Source organism: Panulirus ornatus, chromosome 12 (genome assembly GCF_036320965.1).
Source record: "Panulirus ornatus isolate Po-2019 chromosome 12, ASM3632096v1, whole genome shotgun sequence".
NCBI classification, from domain to species: domain Eukaryota; kingdom Metazoa; phylum Arthropoda; class Malacostraca; order Decapoda; family Palinuridae; genus Panulirus; species Panulirus ornatus.
Window position 1 is genome coordinate 30,916,467 of NC_092235.1, and position 22,887 is coordinate 30,939,353.

Here is a 22,887-nt window from a genome sequence, read left to right on the forward strand (position 1 = left end):
GAAACAAAGTCAAAATTACACTGTCTGATAATCTCAATTGTAGTTCACTGTACCAGTCATGGTTCACTGCTTACCACCCCACCTGTGACAGTGGGCATTATTTGCAGGGAAGGAATGCAATTCATTAGGAGATGTACAAGAGAAGGGAGATGTACAAGGAAGGTACAGAAGCTTACAAGGAGGGCACATGATATTTGTGTTGAGTGAATATCAGCAAATGTCAGGGAGACTAAGAAAATGTTTTGGAAGAAGGCTAATAGTGTGAGAAATTCAATAGAACATATGGAAACAGCAGTGAAGGGAACAAATGGAGAAGTGGTAATAGGCAGAAATTAGGTGAAGAGGAGATAGTGTGAGTATTTTGAAGGTATATTTTGGATGTGGACATATGCAAAGAGGTAGAATCATGTAAAGTGGTTTGGTGAAAAAATAAAGAGGTGGTGAAATCATTGTGTATCATGTAAAGTGGTTTGGTGAAAAATGAAGAGGTGATGAAATCATTGTGTAAGATGAGTGCAGCAAAGTGGCTGGAGTGGATAAGATTGCAGTTGAATTTCTTCAGAAAAGGCTGCTTGTGTTGTTGATTGGTTAGTTAGTGTTTTCAGTGTACAGTCTGCAGAAAATAAGGGCACTAAGGGGCTGACAGCTGTACGTTTTGGCAAAGCCTTTTCATGTGCCTCCCCAAGCTTCCAAGGTTAAAGATGTTCAGTTGCATGTCTGGCAGAAATGTGGAGATGGCAACTCAGCATGCATCTGGCAGCAGTGAAGAGGATTTTTTTTTTTTTGTGCAGCCCAAAGTTTTTCTTTTCTTTTTTACAGTAGCTGATCTTGCTGCTGTTGCTATCAGAAAAACATCATTCATTAGTTTCAGATCATTGCACTGATTCATCATGACAGTTTTAGGAAGAATTGCTAGCTCTCAAGTGCCATGATAACCGATACTCCCTCAAACCATTAGCAGTGTGGTATTTAGTCTTATCTGTATATTGAGGAGGGTGTGGGTCTGATTGCAGTGGCTGATATCACATTAAAAGTAGCCTAATCCAACCAGAAAACCTTCTTCCATATTTCTGAATCCCAGACACTACTTTTTACAAAAATTTTTTCTTTTACTTTTCTTGCTGTCAGCACAGGGCTGGCCTAAACCTGGTGAGAAATCCTTTTAAGGGTCCGTGGAGAAAGTAATTTTGGCCTGCCAGATTTAGGGAAAGGAACCAGTAATAAGTTCTCCCCAAGCTTCTTTCACTGCTTCACCTTCATAACTTTCATCACAAACTAGTATGATCATCATATATGTATATTTACTTTTTATTTATAATACTTTTATTTATAATACTTAGTCACTGTCTCCTGCATTAGTGAGGTAGTACAAGGAAACAGATGAAAGAATGGCCCAACCCACCCATATACACATGTATATACATAAACGCCCACACACACACATATACATACCTATACAATTCAGCATTTACTTACATATACATACACAGACATATACATTTATACACATGTACATATCCATACTTGCTGCCTTCATCCATTCCCGTCACCACCCCGCCACATGTGAAATGGCGCCCCCTCCCCTCACACGTGCAATGTAGCGCTGGGATAGGACAACAAGGCCACATTCATTCACACTCAGTCTCTAGCTGTCATGTGTAATGCACCAAAACCACAGCTCCCTTTCCACATCCAGACCCCACAAAACTTTCCATGGTTTACCCTGTTTCACCCTCCTGCATGTTCAGGCCCCAATTGCTCAAAATCTTTTTCACTCCATCCTTCCACCTCCACTTTGGTCTCCCACTTCTCGTCGTTCCTCCCACCTCTGATACCTATATTCTTTGTCAATCTTTCCTTGTTCATTCTCTCCATATGTCCAAACCATTTTAACTCACCCTCTTCTACTCTCTCAACAACACACTTTTTATTTCCACACATCTCTTACCCTTTCATTATTTACTTGATCAAACCACCTCACACCACATATTGTCCTCAAACATCTCATTTCCAACACATCCACCCTCTTCCATACAACCCTAGCTATAGCCCATGTCTTGCAACCATATAATATTGTTGGAACCACATATATATATTTTTCTATTTAATTGATTTTTTTTTTTTTTTTGCCGCTGTCTCCCGCGTTTGCGAGGTAGCGCAAGGAAACAGACGAAAGATATGGCCTAACCCACCCCCATACACATGTATACACATACGTCCACACACGCAAATATACATACCTACACAGCTTTCCATGGTTTACCCCAGACGCTTCACATGCCCTGATTCAATCCACTGACAGCACGTCAACCCCGTTATACCACATCGATCCAATTCACTCTATTCCTTGCCCTCCTTTCACCCTCCTGCATGTTCAGGCCCCGATCACACAAAATCTTTTTCACTCCATCTTTCCACCTCCAATTTGGTCTCCCACTTCTCCTCGTTCCCTCCACCTCCGACACATATATCCTCTTGGTCAATCTTTCCTCACTCTTTCTCACCATGTGCCCAAACCATTTCAAAACACCCTCTTCTGCTCTCTCAACCACGCTCTTTTTATTTCCACACATCTCTCTTACCCTTACGTTACTGACTCGATCAAACCACCTCACACCACACATTGTCCTCAAACATCTCATTTCCAGCACATCCATCCTCCTGCGCACAACTCTATCCATAGCCCACGCCTCGCAACCATACAACATTGTTGGAACCACTATTCCTTCAAACATACCCATTTTTGCTTTCTGAGATAATGTTCTCGACTTCCACACATTCTTCAAGGCTCCCAGGATTTTCGCCCCCTCCCCCACCCTATGATCCACTTCCGCTTCCATGGTTCCATCCGCTGCCAGATCCACTCCCAGATATCTAAGACACTTTACTTCCTCCAGTTTTTCTCCATTCAAACTTACCTCCCAATTGACTTGACCCTCAACCCTACTGTACCTAATAACCTTGCTCTTATTCTTATTATACTTATTATACTTATTTATTTTCCCATGTCAGTGAGGTAGCACCAGGAAACAGACGAATGGCCCATTCACTCATATACACATATATATACATAAACACCCGTACATGCACATATGCGTACATATACATATCAACATATACATGTACATACACATACACAGACATAGACATATATACACATGTACATATTCATACGTGCTTGCCTTCATCTATTCCTGTTGCTACCCAGCCACACAGGAAATAGATCGCTACCTCCCACCTCAGGGAGGTAGCACCAGGAAAACAGACAAAAAGGGCCACATTTGTTCACACTCAGTCTGTAGATGTCATGTGTAATGCACCGAAACCACAGCTCCCTATCCACATCCAGGCCCCACAGACCTCTCCATGGTTTACCCCAGATGCTTCACATGCCCTGGTTCAGTCCATGTATATGTATATGTGTGTATATAGGCTTTTATGTATATATGCATGTGTATGAGTGGATGGGCCATTCTTCATCTGTTTCCTGGCACCACTTTACTGATGCGGGAAGCAGCGATTATGTATGATATATATCTATATTTTGATCATATATGATCACTGTTTCCCACACTGGTGAGGTAGTGCTGGCTCATTATTTTGGAGTTTACATTACTTACTGTAAACTACTTCACCAAACCTCCTGCACATCTTTGCATAAAAGGTGTATAATGCTATGTTTTTTTGTTTTTTTTTTTCGCTGTCTCCCGCGTTTGTGAGGTAGCGCAAGGAAGCAGATGAAAGAAATGGCCCAACCCACCCCCATACACATGTATATACATACGTCCACACACGCAAATATACATACCTACACAGCTTTCCATGGTTTACCCCAGACGTTTCACATGCCCTGATTCAATCCACTGACAGCACGTCAACCCTGGTATACCACATCGATCCAATTCACTCTATTCTTTGCCCTCCTTTCACCCTCCTGCATGTTCAGGCCCCGATCACACAAAATCTTTTTCACTCCATCTTTCCACCTCCAATTTGGTCTCTCACTTCTCCTCGTTCCCTCCACCTCCGACACATATATCCTCTTGGTCAATCTTTCCTCACTCATTCTCTCCATGTGCCCAAACCATTTCAAAACACCCTCTTCTGCTCTCTCAACCACGCTCTTTTTATTTCCACACATCTCTCTCACCCTTACGTTACTTACTCGATCAAACCACCTCACACCACACATTGTCCTCAAACATCTCATTTCCAGCACATCCATCCTCCTGCGCACAACTCTATCCATAGCCCACGCCTCGCAACCATACAACATTGTTGGAACCACTATTCCTTCAAACATACCCATTTTTGCTTTCCGAGATAATGTTCTCGACTTCCACACATTCTTCAAGGCTCCCAGGATTTTTGCCCCCTCCCCCACCCCATGATCCACTTCTGCTTCCATGGTTCCATCTGCTGCCAGATCCACTCCCAGATATCTAAAACACTTTACTTCCTCCAGTTTTTCTCCATTCAAACTTACCTCCCAGTTGACTTGACCCTCAACCCTACTGTACCTAATTACCTTGCTCTTATTCACATTTACTCTTAACTTTCTTCTTTCACACACTTTACCAAACTCAGTCACCAGCTTCTGCAGTTTCTCACATGAATCAGCCACCAGCGCTGTATCATCAGCGAACAACAACTGACTCACTTCCCAAGCTCTCTCATCCCCAACAGACTTCATACTTGCCCCTCTTTCCAAAACTCTTGCATTCACCTCCCTAACAACCCCATCCATAAACAAATTAAACAACCATGGAGACATCACACACCCCTGCCGCAAACCTACATTCACTGAGAACCAATCACTTTCCTCTCTTCCTACACGTACACATGCCTTACATCCTCGATAAAAACTTTTCCCTGCTTCTAACAACTTGCCTCCCACACCATATATTCTTAATACCTTCCACAGAGCATCTCTATTAACTCTATCATATGCCTTCTCCAGATCCATAAATGCTACATACAAATCCATTGCTTTTCTAAGTATTTCTCACATACATTCTTCAAAGCAAACACCTGATCCACACATCCTCTACCACTTCTGAAACCACACTGCTCTTCCTCAATCTGATGCTCTGTACATGCCTTCACCCTCTCAATCAATACCCTCCCATATAATTTACCAGGAATACTCAACAAACTTATACCTCTGTAATTTGAGCACTCACTCTTATCCCCTTTGCCTTTGTACAATGGCACTAAGCACGCATTCCGCCAATCCTCAGGCACCTCACCATGAGTCATACATACATTAAATAACCTTACCAACCAGTCAATAATACAGTCACCCCCTTTTTTAATAAATTCCACTGCAATACCATCCAAACCTGCTGCCTTGCTATGTATGTTTATAAAAATCATTATCTTAAGCTCTTGCCAATCTTTTTAACAAACATATTCATGGCACATATACTTTGCAGGGTAATCGATTTAAAGAAAACTTCTTTGCCAAAGGCCTACATGGTCTACAATCTATAACTGTAAAGTAGATTAGATTTGTGATTTCATTTGATCTGAATGTTTAGGGATAATTCCGTTCAAAGAAAAGATTTATGATTCACAAATCCCTAACAAATATGTAGTTTACTCACTTCCTTCCCCAGGAGTCCATTCCATCCTTATGGGAATCCAGTAGCGCTCAGAAAACTAGATAGTTACACAGCAGCACCATAGGTCTTGGAGTGTAAGTCATGCTATGAGGAAAATGCTGGGCAGTTGGGTAGTAAGTGTTCACTGACTTTGTGGTGGTAGTTGCATCATAGGCATATAGAGTCCTGGGATGCTGAATCAGTGTCTAGAGTTTTTAGGATGGGTGCTGTCTTCATTGTAGAAAGGAGAGTGTGACTTGTGTATATTTGGGGAGTGTGGTTTCAGGTGGATGTATTTATGTAGAGGTGGTGTATATGACTTAAGTTTGGAGGACTGCGGTTTAGTCTTTGTTAGGTCATTTCATTGTGTATGTTTTGTCAATGTTGTGTTTGGTTGGGGTGATCTTTTAGTAGAGTTTACTAAAGTGTAAGGTAGGCATAAGCTTTTTATTGCTACTAAGAGGTTGGTGGTTAGTTATAGAGTGGTAGAGCATGGAAGTCCTACTCATTGAAAAGCATGGTCTCACCTACTGGTCTTGTAGAGTAGGTAACGTCCTACCCAGTGAATCATTGTCTCAGCTACCAGTCTTGTAGAGCAAGTAACATCCTATCCAATGAAAAGAATTGTCTCATCTACCAGTCTCGTTGAGCATGGAACATTTTACTGAGTGAGAAGCATTGTCTCACCTTCCAATCTTGTAGAACAGGTAACATCCTAACCAGTGAGTAGCACTGTCTCACCTACCAGTCTTGTAGAGCAGGAACATCCCACCTGGTGAAAAGCTTGTCTCATCTTCCAGTCTTGTAGAGCAGGTAACATCCTACTCAGTGAGTAGCATTGTCTCACCTTCCAGTCCTCCAGAGCAGACAGCATCCTACCCAGTGAGAAGCTTTGTTTCACCTACCAGACTGATGGATGAAGATACATTGGAAGGGTCTACCTTAGTTTTGGGGCCTGACATGACAAAGTGATTGACTTCAAGCATGACACAGATAATTGTAGCTTGGTCCCAGAATTGACCTAAGTGAAGGGCTGAGAATAAGATGACAGTGACTTACTGTATGCATACCACAACAATGAAATGCTGTTCATCTTTGCTTTTCTTCATGAGTAACTCTGCACCTCATTGTTCAAGAATTTATTGCTGCCACTGTAACTTTTTTATTTTTCTTATTTACAGAAGAAAGAACACAAGAAAGACAAGAAAGAGAAAGAAAAGGAGAAAGAGAAAGATAAAGTGAAAAAAAAGAAAGATAAAAAAGACAAAGAAAAAGAAAAAGAAAAATCAGATAAAAAGAAGGAAAAGGAAAAGACAAAGCAAGACAAGAAAGAGAAAAAGATAAAGAAAGAGAAGGATGAAGGTTCCAGTGTACCAAGAATCACAATGAAGTTACCATCAACCACAGGGAGCTCTCCTCCTTGTCCTGGTACATCTCGTCCTATGGACACTACTGCCACACCTAAACTGTGAGTTGGCTCTGTTATTGTGTTTGTTTTATACATAATTCCAATACTAACGTATTTTAACTTTTTTCAGTGTGTTTCATTGATTTATATTATCATTATTGGTATTGTAATTCTCTCTCTTTCATACAAGTACGCCTTTTCATTCTTTAGCAAGGTAGTGGCAGGAACAGATGAAGAAATGGCCTCATTTGCTCAGATCCACTCTTTTGCGGAAGATGAAAGCCGGCAAGGCAGCAGGTTTGGATGGTATTGCAGTGGAATTTATTAAAAAAAGGGGATGACTGTATTATTGACTGGATGGTAAGGTTATTTAATGTATGTATGACTCATGGTGAGGTGCCTGAGGATTGGCGGAATGCGTGCTTAGTGCCATTGTACAAAGGCAAAGAGGATAAGAGTGAGTGCTCAAATTACAGAGGTATAAGTTTGTTGAGTATTCCTGGTAAATTATATGGGAGGGTATTGATTGAGAGGGTGAAGGCATGTACAGAGCATCAGATTGGGGAAGAGCAGTGTGGTTTCAGAAGTGGTAGAGGATGTGTGGATCAGGTGTTTGCTTTGAAGAATGTATGTGAGAAATACTTAGAAAAGCAAATGGATATGTATGTAGCATTTATGGATCTGGAGAAGGCATATGATAGAGTTGATAGAGATGCTCTGTGGAAGGTATTAAGAATATATGGTGTGGGAGGCAAGTTGTTAGAAGCAGTGAAAAGTTTTTATCAAGGATGTAAGGCATGTGTACGTGTAGGAAGAGAGGAAAGTGATTGGTTCTCAGTGAATGTAGGTTTGCGGCAGGGGTGTGTGATGTCTCCATGGTTGTTTAATTTGTTTATGGATGGGGTTGTTAGGGAGGTGAATGCAAGAGTTTTGGAAAGAGGGGCAAGTATGAAGTCTGTTGGGGATGAGAGAGCTTGGGAAGTGAGTCAGTTGTTGTTTGCTGATGATACAGCGCTGGTGGCTGATTCATGTGAGAAACTGCAGAAGCTGGTGACTGAGTTTGGTAAAGTGTGTGAAAGATGGTAAAGTGTGTGAAAGAAGAAAGTTAAGAGTAAATGTGAATAAGAGCAAGGTAATTAGGTACAGTAGGGTTGAGGGTCAAGTCAATTGAGAGGTAAGTTTGAATGGAGAAAAACTGGAGGAAGTAAAGTGTTTTAGATATCTGGGAGTGGATCTGGCAGCGGATGGAACCATGGAAGCGGAAGTGGATCATAGGGTGGGGGAGGGGGCGAAAATTCTGGGAGCCTTGAAGAATGTGTGGAAGTCGAGAACATTATCTCAGAAAGCAAAGATGGGTATGTTTGAAGGAATAGGGGTTCCAACAATGTTGTATGGTTGCGAGGCATGGGCTATGGATAGAGTTGTACGCAGGAGGATGGATGTGCTGGAAATGAGATGTTTGAGGACAATGTGTGGTGTGAGGTGGTTTGATCGAGTAAGTAACGTAAGGGTAAGAGAGATGTGTGGAAATAAAAAGAGCGTGGTTAAGAGAGCAGAAGAGGGTGTTTTGAAATGGTTTTGGCACATGGAGAGAATGAGTGAGGAAAGATTGACCAAGAGGATATATGTGTCGGAGGTGGAGGGAACGAGGAGAAGTGGGAGACCAAATTGGAGGTGGAAAGATGGAGTGAAAAAGATTTTGTGTGATCGGGGCCTGAACATGCAGGAGGGTGAAAGGAGGGCAAGGAATAGAGTGAATTGGAGCGATGTGGTATACCGGGGTTGACGTGCTGTCAGTGGATTGAATCAGGGCATGTGAAGCGTCTGGGGTAAACCATGGAAAGCTGTGTAGGTATGTATATTTGTGTGTGTGGACGTATGTATATACATGTGTATGGGGGTGGGTTGGGCCATTTCTTTCGTCTGTTTCCTTGCGCTACCTCGCAAACGCGGGAGTCAGTGACAAAGCAAAAAAAAAAAAAGCAAATAATGCATTAAGATCAGAGAGCTCTCTTTCTGTCATGTATAATGCATTAAAATTAGAGAGCCCTCTTTCTGTCATGTATAATGCATTAAAATTAGAGAGCCCTTTTTCTGTCATGTATAATGCATTAAAATTAGAGAGCCCTCTTTCTGTCATGTATAATGCATTAAAATTAGAGAGCCCTCTTTCCAAAATCAGACCTCAGGGACCTTCCCATGGTTTTCCCCAACTTTTTTTTTTTTTTTTCATATTTGTTCACCATTTCTCATTTTAGTGGGGTAGTGCCAGGAGCAGATGAAGAGGTCTCATTTCCTCATATCCATTGCCTGGCTGTCATGTGTAATGCACGGAACTACAGCCCCCTCTTAGCAACTGCACCCCATAGACCTTTCTGTGGTTTCTCCTGTCTGCATCATGTGCCCTAATTCAGTCAATTGACAGCAAACCACCCACTTTGTATCAAATTGCTCCAGTTCATTGTGTCCTGTACATGCCTTTCATCTTTCTTTATGTATAGGCCTGAATCACTCAAAGTATTTTTCAATTCTTCCTTCATTTCCAGTTTGGTCTTCCTGTCTACTTCCCCCCTCCACTTCTAACAAGTACATCCTCTTGTACAACCTCTCTTCACTCATTGTCACTCATTCTCTTCATATGTTCAGACCATTTCAGCACACCCTCTTCTCATCCACAGTCTTATTACCATGCCTCTCTCTCTCTCTCACCCTTTTATTACTTACTTGGTCAAATAAGCTCACTCCTCATATTATCCTCATACACTTCATTTCCAACAAAGCCAACCTTTTATGCACTTTCTCATCTATAGCAAATGCCTTGCGACCAAACAACAATATTAGGACTACTATACCTTCAGACATACCCAATTTTGCCCTCCCAGTTATTGTCCTCTCTTTACACATTCCTCAATGCTTCCGGAACCCCCCCACCCACACACACACACACACACACACACACACACACACACACACACACACACACACACACTAACACACTGTATAACTCACTTCCACTTCCATGGCTTGATTCACTGCTGTACTGTGTATCTAAAATACTCCACTTCTTCCACATTTTCTCCATTCAAACTCACACCCAACCAACCTGTCCCTCTGCCTTGTTAAATATAATAGTCTTGCTTTTGTTCACATTTAATCTCAATTTCCCCCTTTCACACACACTCTCCAAGACTCAGACACCACCTGCATTTTCTCATGCAAATCTGCCACCAGTGCTGTGCCATTAGCAAACAACAACTGACACACTTCTCAGGCTCCCACACCCCTTACAGAGTGCCAGCTTGCCCCCCATTATAAAACCCTTGCATTTCCCTTCCTCACCACCTCATCCATAAACAAATTAAACAGCCATACTGACATCAAACACACCTTCTGCAGACCCATCTTCTAAAATCACTTAGCCCTCTTTCTGTTTGCTTGTACACATTCCCTACACTCTTGATAATAACTTCTCATTACTTCTAGTAGCTTCCTTCCCACACCATATATTTGTGAGACTCCACAAAGCATCTCTGTATAGCCTTTCATATGCTTTCTCCAAGTACATAAATGCAAAATACAAATCCTTCTGTTTCTCTAAGTATGTTTTATGCACATTCTTTAAAGCAAAGACCTAATCCATATGTCCTCTACCATTCTTCCTCCCCAGTCTGATGCTCTGTACATGCCTTCACTCTCTTAATCACCACTCCCATATGACTTATCAGGCACTCTCAGCAACCTTATACCTCTCTAGCTGGAACACTCACCTTTATCCCCCTTGTCTTTTAGTGGCTCTATACATGTATTCCACTAATCCTCAGGCACCTCACCATGATCGGTACATACATTGAAAATCCTAATTAACCAGTCACAACACAATCATCCCCTTTCTTAAGAAATTCATTGGTAACACCATTTGGTGCAGCCACCATGCCACATTTCAGCTTATGCAGGGCTTTCACCACTTCCTCTTTCTTCACCAAACCACTTCGCAACCTAAACACCCTTCATCTGCTATCCTGTCATTAACATTCTTTTGAAATACTCACTCCATTGCTTCCTCACTTCATCACTACCTGTTACCATTATCTCGTTTACCCCCTTCACCAGTGTTTCTATTTGTTCTCTTGTTTGTCTCACACTATTAACCTTTTATTCCCCCAGAAGGTTATTGATAATTGCTCACCCCAACTCTCATTTCCCTCTGTTGAACCCCTTTACTTTCCTGTTGGCCTCATGCTGCTTTCTTATGTATATCTACCAATCATTTGTACTCCTTCCCTGTAAGTGCTGCCTGTACACATCTCTTTTCTCTCATCAGCATCTTTACTGCATCCCTCAAGTCACCTGCCCACCTCCAAACTAATGCATGCCATACAGTTTTCTTGTACATGATAGCACTGCTTCCCTAAATATCTCATTCCTCACCCACTTCCCTTGCTTTGTTTACTCCTGCCTTTTGCCATTCTACACCTAATCTCTCCTGGTATTTCTTTACACATCTCTTTTTCCAAGTTCACGTACCTTCACTGTCCTCTTCTCACTCATATTGTTTTGTCATTTCTGAAAGCCCCTACAGTTCTTCACCCTTGCCTTCACCAGGTAATGATAAGACACCCCACCTGCTGCCCCTCTCAGCACATTCACATCGAAGACTCCCTCTTGCATGCTTATCTATGAGTGTGTAATCCAGTAATGCCCTCTTATCATCTTTCTTACTTACCTGTGTATACCTATGTATGTCCCTCTTTCTAAACCTGGTTTTCCCTATCAGTCCTTTTTCAGCATAAGCTGTTCATTCCTATTCACCTCACTGAGTACCCTATGTCCTCCGGTTATACCCTCAACTATCACATTACTCACTTTCATATTTTAGTCACCCATCACTAATACCCAGTCTTTTACATCAAAACTTATGACAAGCTCACTCATCTGCTCCCAAAGCACTTGCTTCTCATCACCAAGAACAGATGAAGAAATGCCTTATTTGATCACATCCACTCTCTTGCTGTCATGTATAATGCACTAAAACTAGAGGGGCTCCTTATCCACAATCAGGCCTCAGAGACCTTTCCATGGTTCACCTAAACCACTTCATTTGTTCTTATTATTATTGTCAACAAAATTTTCATACATGTTCCCATTTCCTGCATTAGCCAGGTAGTGCAGTGAATAGATAGGGAAATGGCCTCATTCACTCACATCAACATTCATGCTGTCACATAAAATGCATTGAAACCAGAACCCCCTGTTCATGATCAGGCTTCTTAGATGTTTGTATGTTTTCTCTGAACTGCTTCATATTCCCTGGTACAGCCCATTGACAGCGCATTATACTGCATTGCTCCAGTTCAATCTGTCTTTTGCATGCCTCACCCTCACGAGTGTTTAGGTCCAGAAATTTCAAATGATTTTCACTTCTTCCTTTCACCTCCTCCATTGGTTTCCTCCTTTCCTTGTTCCCTTCAGTTCTGACATAGATACCCTTTTAGTCATCCTCCTTATTCATCCTGTGCATATGTCCAAATGATTTTAGCACATCCTCTTCAGCTCTCATACATACTCTTCTTACTACCAAACCTCTCTCATACCTTATCATTTCTTATTGGATCAACCTTCCTCACACCACATGTTGTTCTCAAACATTTTATTTCCAACACATTCAACTTCTGCTCTACAGTTTTGTCAAAGCACCAATGCCTTGTATCCATACAACACTGAGGGGATGACTACCATCAAACATACCCATTTTTGGCCTGAAATAAGTCAGTGAACTTTCTTTCCACTCATTCCATAGTGTACCCAGGACCTTTGCTCCATCACTTACCCAGTGGCCTACTTCAGCTTACGTGGTTCCATTCACTACCATATTCACTCCCAGGTATCTAAAATGCTCCGCTTCTTCGAAGTTCTCTCCAATGACACTCACTTTCCATATAACCTGTCTCTTCACTGGTAAACCTGATAACCATCACCAAGTTCACTTTACTATCAGCTTTGGCCTTTTGCACACACACCCAGACTTGGACACCAGCATATGAAATGAGGCACTTCAAGAGGTGAAGTGAGGGTGGGAAGAAGCAAGCTGTACAAGTATGGCTGCTATTGCAACACCATATATTGAATATGGATGGCTAGATTACCCTATTGGATAAATAACTTAATAGTCAGGAAGGCTGTGTAGGTTGGGAAAAATGAAGGTTGAATTATATAGATGTTGGAGAAACTCTTGAATAAATCATTACCCCTATGAAAACCTCACCTGTCCCCCTCAGGCAACTAATATATCCCAAAGTTTTGATGCTGTTTGAAAATCATATGATGATGTCATTTTTGCAAGCTGTTATTGTCTTACTGTCCTTGTGATTGCACTGATAATGTGTCCTTGTGATTGCACTGATAATGTGTCCTTGTGATTGTACTGATAATGTGTCCTTGTGATTGTACTGAAAATGTGGCCTTCTGTTTAAATACATTTATAAGTACTTAACCTTTTCGCTGCTGCTGGGGCTTATATGATGCAAATTTTTTTATGCTCACTGTGGCAGATGCTTTAATAATTCTTGAATTGGCTGCCTCTACTTTGAGCCAAATTATATGGCCATTAATGCTTGTAGTGACGTCCCATGCATTGTTACCGTATGCTAGAGCTCTAGGTTTTTTTCATACAGTGACCAGTATGTGTGATGTCAAAGTAGCCTGAATGAGATATTCATCCTCATATTTTGTAATAATTTGTGCCATAACACTCACAAGATGATAGATATTAGGAATGAAAACTCTTAGAAGTCATATTTGTTTTTGACAGAAACTTTCAAAAACTTCACACATCTCAACCACGTGCCAAAAATAACTCATAGAGTACCTAATACACATAGCAGCAGAGAAGTTCAAGTTAAAGTGTGTATCGCAAATGTAAACAGCATTTCATTAGATTGAGTTGGATATTTTATCAAGAAATTTTATTCTTATTAATCACAATGACAACTAATGGAGATTCTTTTTTTTTTTTTTTACATTTGAGAAAATCTTGCACTGAGTGTACTATGGATATTAGGAATGCTGTAGTGAAAAGGTTAATTGATGTGAAAGTAGCAAAAATATGTATATAAATCAGTAGAACATGAATAACTTTACCACTTGCAAACAGGATTTATCTGAAATTTTAGTAATATACTCAAAATAAGCCAATGTTACTTTTGTCAAACCTGTGATGTAATGAGCAGTGAATCTGATGGAATCTTTTTGCATTTGCTGCAAGACAAACATTGTCAAGCAACAGCTTCTTAATGGAGACAATAACCCATACATTTTTCATATATTATCCAAGGTAAGGTAAACATCAGCTGCTAAGACTCCTTTGTGGAGCTCATTACCCACACATTTTTCAAATATGAAAGGTAAGGTAAGTATCAGTTGCTAAGGGTGGGTAGTGGGGACTATAACCCACACATTTTTCAAATATCATCAAAGGTAGGTAAATATCTGCCAAGGGTAGTTTAGTGAAAATCCAAGGTAAGGTGAATACCAGATGCTAAAGGTAGCTTTTTTTTTTTTTTTTTGCCGGTCTCCCGCATTTGCGAGGTAGCGCAAGGAAACAGACGAAAGAAATGGCCCAACCCACCCCCATACACATGTATATACATACACGTCCACACACGCAAATATACATACCTACACAGCTTTCCATGGTTTACCCCAGACGCTTCACATGCCCTGATTCAATCCACTGACAGCACGTCAACCCCGGTATACCACATCGATCCAATTCACTCTATTCCTTGCCCTCCTTTCACCCTCCTGCATGTTCAGGCCCCGATCACACAAAATCTTTTTCACTCCATCTTTCCACCTCCAATTTGGTCTCCCACTTCTCGTTCCCTCCATCTCCGACACATATATCCTCTTGGTCAATCTTTCCTCACTCTTTCTCTCCATGTGCCCAAACCATTTCAAAACACCCTCTTCTGCTCTCTCAACCACGCTCTTTTTATTTCCACACATCTCTCTTACCCTTACGTTACTTACTCGATCAAACCACCTCACACCACACACTGTCCTCAAACATCTCATTTCCAACACATCCACCCTCCTGCGCACAACTCTATCCATAGCCCACGCCTTGCAACCATACAACATTGTTGGAACCACTATTCCTTCAAACATACCCATTTTTGCTTTCCGAGATAATGTTCTCGACTTCCACACATTCTTCAAGGCTCCCAGGATTTTCGCCCCCTCCCCCACCCTATGATCCACTTCCGCTTCCATGGTAGTATGGTGAAGATTTAGGGAAAGTATATATCAGCTGCTAAGGGCATAGTTTGGCCAAGTTTTCTTGGGTTCTCTTACTGTAAGTGTAAAACCTACATTTGTATTACTTAACCCTATAATTTCACTGGTATTTTTTTGTCCTTACCATCAAGATGATTAATATTATTGGATGAGAAAAATATTCCAGTCATATTCCCCCAGTTTTAACATATTATTCACATGAAATACAACTATTTATGAGAAAATACATGATATTGTTGATTTGGTGGTATGTCTAAATACTGTTATTGCAAATTTTACTAATTTTACCCTTACTGGGAAACACCCTTTTTTTTTTTTTTTTTTTTTTTTTTTTTTTTTTTTTTTTTACCAAAACACCCTCTTCTGCACTCTCGACCACACTCTTTTTATTACCACACATCTCTTTTAACCTTTCATTACTTACTCGATCAAGCCACCTCACACCACATATTGTCCTCAAACATCTCATTTCTAGCACATCCACCCTCCTCTGCACAACTCTATTCATAGCCCACACCTCACAACCATATAACATTGTTGGAACCACTAGTCCTTCAAACATAGCCATTTTTGCTTTCTGAGATAATGTTATCGACTTCCACACATTCTTCAACGCTCCCAGAACTTTCGCCCCTTCCCCCACCCTATGATTCACTTCCGCCTCCATGGTTACATCCGCTGCCAAATCCACTCCCAGATATCTAAAATACTTTACTTCCTCCAGTTTTTCTCCATTCAAACCTACCTCCCAATTGACTTGTCCCTCAACCCTACTGTACCTAATAACCTTGCTCTTATTCACATTTACTCTCAGCTTTCTTCTGTCACACACTTTACCAAAGTCAGTCACCAGCTTCTGCAGTTTCTTATCTGAATCAGCCACCAGCTCTGTATCATCAGCGAACAACAACTGACTCACTTCCGATGCTCTCTCTTCCACAACTGACTGCAGACTTGCCCCTCTCTCCAAAATTCTTGCATTCACCTCCCTAACAACCCCATCCATAAACAAATTAAACAACCATGGAGACATCATGCACCCCTGCCACAAACCAACATTCACTGAGAACCAATCACTTTACTCTCTTCCTACTCGTACACATGCATTACATCCTCGATAAAAACTTTTCACTGCTTTTAGCAACTTGCCTCCTGCACCATATATTCTTAATACCTTCCACAGAGCATCTCTATCAACTCAGTTATATGCCTTCTCCAGATCCATAAATGCTACTTACAAATCCATTTGTTTTTCTAAGTATTTCTCACATACATTCTTCAAAGCAAACACCTGATCCACACATCCTCTACCACTTCTGAAACCACACTGCTCTTCCCCAGTCTGATGCTCTGTACATGCTTTCAACCCTCTCAATCAATACCCTCCCATATAATTTCCCAGGAATACTCAACAAACTTATACCTGTGTAATTTGAACACCTACCTTTATCCCCTTTGCCTTAGTACAATGGCACTATGCATGCATTCTGCCAATCCTAAGGCACATCACCAAGAGTCATACATACATTAAGTATTTTTTCCAACCAGTCAACAACACAGTCACCCCCTTTTTTAATAAATTCCACTGCAATATCATCCAAACCCACTGCCTTGCCGACTTTCATCTTTCAGCTTTCATTCGCAGAGCTTTTACTACCTCTTCTCTGTTTACCAAATAATTCTCCCTAACTCTCTCACTTCATACACCACCTCAGCCAAAACACCCTATATCTGCCACTCTATCTTCTAACAAATTCAACAAACCTTCGAAATGCTCACTCCATCTCCTCATATCACCACTACTTGTTATTACCTCCCCATTATCCCCCTTCACCGATGTTCCCATTTGTTCTCTTGTCTTACGCACTTTATATACCTCCTTCCAAAACATCTCTCTATTCTCCCTAAAATTTAATGATACTCTCTCACCCCCAACTCTCATTTGCCCTCTTTTTCACCTCTTGCACCTTTCTCTTGATCTCCTGCCTCTTTTTTTTTTTATACATTTCCCAGTCATTTGCATTATTTCCCTACAAAAATCTTCCAAATGCCTCTCTCTTCTCTTTCAGTAATAATCTTACTTCTTCATCCCACCACTCACCACCCATTCTGATCTGCCCACCTCCTATGCTTCTTATGCCAGTAGCATCTTTTGCACAAGCCATCACTGCTTCCCTAGATACATCCCATTCCTCCCCCACTCCCCTTATGTTCTTTGCTCTCACCTTTTTCCATTCTGCACTCAGTCTCTCCTGGTACTTCCTCACACAAGTCTCCTTCCCAAGCTCACTTACTCTCACCACTTTCTTCACCCCAACATTTTCTATTCTTTTCTGAAAACCTCTACAAATCTTCACTTTCACCTCTATCAGATAATGATCAGACATCCCTCCAGTTGCACCTCTCAGCACATTAACATCCAAAAGTCTCTCTTTCACATGCCTATCAATTAACACGTAATCCAATAACGCTCTCTGGCCATCTCTCCTACTGACATTCATATACTTATGTATATCTCGCTTTTTAAACCAGGTATTCCCAGTCACCAGTCCTTTTTCTGCACACAAATCTACAAGCTCTTCACCATTTCCATTTACAACACTGAACACTGCATGTACACCCATTATTCCCTCAACTGCCACATAACTCACCTTTGCATTCAAATCACCCATCACTATAACCCAGTCTCATGAATCAAAACTACTAACACTCATTCAGTTGCTGCTAAAACACTTGCCTCTCCTGATCTTTCTTTTCATGCCCAGGTGCATAGGCTTCATTAATCACCCATCTCTCTCTATCCACTCTCAGTTTTACCCATATCAATCTAGAGTTTACTTTCTTACACTCTATCACATTCTCCCACAACTCTTGTTTCAGGAGTAGTGCTACACCTTCCCTTGCTCTTGTCCTCTCACCAACCCTTGACTTTACTCCCAGGTCCCCTGGAGTTAGGGGAGAAAGAATACTTCCCATGCATTCCCCACGTGTGGTAGAAGGTGACTAAAGAGGACGGGAGCACAGGGCTAGAAACCCTCCCCTCATTGTATTTTAACTTTCTAAAAGGGGAAACAGAAGAAGGAGTCATGTGGGGAGTGCTCATCCTCCTCGAAGGCTCAGATTGGGGTGTCTGAATGTGTGTGGATGTAACCAAAATGAGAAAAAAGGAGAGATAGGTAGTATGTTTGAGGAAAGGAACCCGGATGTTTTGGCTCTGAGTGAAACGAAGCTCAAGGGTAATGGGGAAGAGTGGTTTGGGGAATTACGGAAACATAAGAGCTGTAAGAAAGAAGGGCCATTTAGGGTTGATGATGACAGTATCTAAAATAGGAGAGTCAGTTACAGGGAGAGGTTAAATTTTAACATTAATATTAGGAAAGTGATACAAATTATAAAAGGTGTCAGAGTTGAGGAACTATAGATTATGCAATGTCATGAAACTGTGAATGCTGTGACAGTAAAGAAAGTTTGAGATATGGCTTCCCATGGTGTAAAAATCCATCCCATTTTTCTCATCTTATTCCAAGATATGCACTGTCTAACCTCATTTTTAGTGCCAGCTCCACACCTTATGGAACTCATTTTACTTGTCTCTTGTTTCAGTGTTATCTTTGTTATTCATTTTTCCATCAATTTTTCTGTCTCATAAGCTAATACCGTTTTTTTTTTTAAATAGTATGCGTTTACTAAGGAATACTGATTTACCTACTTATATTCAAAGTGAAACATTCTATAAATTTCTTTTGTGTGTGAAATTGGAGCAGGTATTGTGCCAGAGCGATTGTTCACAAGGGAAGCCTTGCTGTATATCTAGCATCTTCAGTTTATAATGTGAATATATTACAAGTTATTTGAAAATATAACAGACTTATACAGTACAATATCTTTCCACTTTTCTATAATGTTCTATGTATTCCAGTGAACTATCTTCCTTTTATTGAGCTTCTCATTTAACAATGTATCCTTATACATAATTTTTTGCTTATATTCCAAGTCACACATCACCTGGTGTTGGAATATTACCGGTAGTGGGACCATCTCATTTTTTAAACGTCAAGTAGGTATAAGTATTTCCATGGGACCTTTTATTGTCATAGCCTGTGTTCGGCATCCTCAGGATATGCTAATGTTACTTGTAGTTCTGCTGAAAATGTACTGTTCTAGCTTTTGTAAGGCATCTACTGGACTTACTATTGTATGGTATAGTATGTTGCATCAAGCATGAAACTGACTTTTAGAGTTCATTTCTTCTTGGTGCTATAAGGCTTTTGTTTTAGGTTCTCAGAAGAATGTCCCTTAATTTTTTTTATGATTTTCATTTTAAACAATTGACTTCCTTCTCTCCCCTTTCATGTATAAATTTTCTTCTGAAATTTTATCCATATAATCAAATTCCATTTGATTAGCATGAAGTCTTTTTGATTATGCTTTCTGTATCCTTTCATTTATGATGGTTGAATCAGTACAGTTCTGTGAAGATTTTAACTTTCTTTTAAATTTCAGTATTGTATTAATTTTCAGGTATAGATGTATTAACATTTCTCGTGGATGTACTGATATAGTTTTTAATGTTTTAGTAGAGGATGGGTTGCCTCAGACTTTAGGCTTTGGCCTCCTTTATTTATTCATATACTTGCATTATACTTGTGTAATTAAAATTTAGGATTAGAAGTAATGAATAATATCTTTGAAATTCTAACTGTGGGAACATAAATGATATCTTTGGTATTTTTATACACATATAAATAAGTATAGTAAATTGAAAAAAATAATGTTTGCTGCATATTTTGTGTCAATATATAACAGATTTATTAATTTCAAGACATTATCATCCCCTTTGGTATCAAGGCATGCTTTAGTGTATTTTATTTATTATTGTTCCTCAGAAATTATGAAACATATGATTTTGTTTTTCTTTATTAATGAGATGTTCCTATTCAGAGTGATCAAGCCAGTAGTAAAACATGAAGATGATGTGCCTGTGACCAAACCTCCGCCCACCTCATCAGGCTCTCATGATGACCAGCCTGGCTCTCCAGAGATAGCTAAGTTTTCTGCCCTTATAACTAGACCTCCTCGTAGTCAGCAAAAAAAGGGAGAATCACCGCCAGTCGTGCCCGTTTTAAAGATCAAGGATGTCCAAAATCCAATTGTTAAGCAAAAGGAGGGCAAGGATCAAGGTCACTCCCAAACAAAAGCCAAAGAAGTTAAGGAAGTACCACCACTCAAGATAAGGAACCCAACAACAACTACACCCAAGCCACAGGCCACACCAAAACTCCCTCCCTTAAGTAAACCTCTTACCACATCCAAACAATCAGCCACAACCAAGCTACCAACTACAGCAAAGCCATTGAGTATGCCTAAGCCTCCAACCATGTCTAAGCTTTCTGAGGAGAAGAAGACTCCAGGTAAATGTTTTCCTGTATTCCTTTTATGCTGGTGTTTCATCTTGCTTCCTTTATGTTTCATTTTGCTTTAGGCTGTTATTCTGCCTTCCTTTTTTTTTAGAATTACTATAACTTTTCTGTATATCCACTTTTAGTTGTTAATAACTAAGTAGAATCTCTGCCCATTTTTCAGCCATTAAAGAGATGGGAGAGAGAGTGCCAGCCTTCCTACAAGTTTCTTTAGTGATATTTTGCCACGTGGAGGGGATAGCGCAAAATTTTGATTGAGTAATCTGCTCCTGTTATAATAATGGTGTTTTCCTCTACAACATACATCACATACTTCGATATTTTGGATTGATCCAAAAATGTTTCCAGCCATTTCCAGTCTTAGTTAATCCATGCAGATTGAAGTTTCTCCACCTCTCATGCTAGCATCTCCAATTTTATATTTGATGCCATTTTTGACTTTCTTTTTTCTTTTTTATCATACTTGTTTACTCATAACCATGTTAGCACTGGAGTAAAAGAAAGGCAAATTTAGTCCAGAAATCATCTCTAAGGAAAATAAGTTTAATATACACAAATCCTATGCAGTTACTGAAAAACTGAGCATTATTGCAATCTCAGAGAATAAACACTTAATCACCAAGTTAGCAATACCCAGATACAAACTGTATACGAAAGATTGCTTATATAGGGTAGGTGGTGTTTACAAAAGATTGCTTATATAGGGTAGGTGGTGGAGTTTTGATCTATGTTGATAACAATCCAAGTACTCTTAAGATAAGCAAAGTCGACCCTCACACATACGACTCTTCAACACAAGACTCTTCATATTGACGTTACCGACAGGTTCAAAAGTAAACTACATCTCGGCATTATTCACAGGCCTCTTAAGCAAAAAGGAGAAAATGATAGGATGCTATTCAATGAAATCAAAACTGTAGTAAATGATAAAGAGGTTATAATAGTAGGAGACTTCAACAGTCCAAACATAAACTGGAACATATTAACAAGTGACTGAAAGAGAACGAGACTAACGGAACTGATTGAAGATTCTTATCCAGAACAGTTTATTAAAAAACAACTAGAGGTAAAAATGTTCTTGATCTTGTCCTCTTCAATGGCAGAAATTTAATAAACTCTTGTGAAGTAGGTGAGAGTTTGTTAGATAGCAACCACAGTTTGATTAGATTAGAGATGAATTCAGATTATGAAATAAATGACAACGAATTTTGCAAACATTAGACACGAAGTTTGCAGTACCAAATGGACAAAACTTCTTGACACAGGAAATGTAGTATAATTCTAAAAACACACTACTCAAGATTGAAAAAACAAATATTCCACAAATTATGAAAAGAACTTGCAATATTTCAAAACCATCATGGATGAATAGGAAAACAGAAGGACTAATTTGCCAGAATGAGAAAATGTATAAGAAATTCAAATCAATGGAAACTGATGAAAATTTCCAGGAATTAATCAAAATTCATTGAGAACATAAGAAGGTCATAAGACAGTAAATGCAAGGAAGAAAAAAATAATTCCCTTGAAAGTTAAGAATAATCCTAAAGAATTCTTCAGATATATGAGACAAAGGAAGACACTAAAAGAAGGAATTGGACCGTTACGAAATGAACATGACTGTCTGGCAACAAGGAAATGGCTACCATACTAAATTATTCTTTTAACTCCGTATTCACAATTGAAGAAACATCTCAGATACAACAGCCAATGAAAATTTTTCAAGGATCAGATAAAGAAGAGTTGAAGGTTAGAGAAATAAAGAGCTCTGAAGTACTTAGATACCTGGACCAATTGAGTCCTAACAAATCAACAGCCCAGATAACTTAGCTCCAAGATTTTTGAAAGAGGTAAGGAGACAACTGATATACCCCTTATAAAAAAAATATTCAACAAATCTTTGTTGGATGATCAGGTGCCAAGTGACTGGAAACTAGCAAATATTACTCCTTTACGTAAAAAAGGAGACAAGAAGTGTACCATGAACTACCACCCAATTAGCCGTACGTCAGTGTTAGGTAAAAGATGGAAAAGATAATACAATAAAATTCTCACTTTTCTAGATCACAAAATCATATCGGACAACCAACACATTTTCTGCGATAGAAGATCCTTCCTGACAAATTTGCTGGAATTTTTTTATGTTAAATCAGAATTGGGA

The 22,887-nt window shown here is 39.9% G+C and overlaps 1 protein-coding gene across 2 annotated transcripts in view; it reads left to right on the plus strand.

Annotated features, from left to right (window-relative positions):
* The window catches only part of Taf3 (TBP-associated factor 3), a 67,389-nt gene that overhangs the window by 13,075 nt on the left and 31,427 nt on the right, over positions 1 to 22,887 (plus strand). The window contains exons 3-5 of one of the 2 annotated variants that reach the window (XM_071667768.1): positions 6,785 to 7,071; positions 19,301 to 19,363; positions 20,248 to 20,717. In XM_071667768.1, the coding sequence (XP_071523869.1) occupies positions 6,785 to 7,071; positions 19,301 to 19,363; positions 20,248 to 20,717 (820 nt within the window). The remainder of the gene's footprint in view (positions 1 to 6,784; positions 7,072 to 19,300; positions 19,364 to 20,247; positions 20,718 to 22,887) is intronic. The other variant, XM_071667769.1, reaches the window with a different exon arrangement.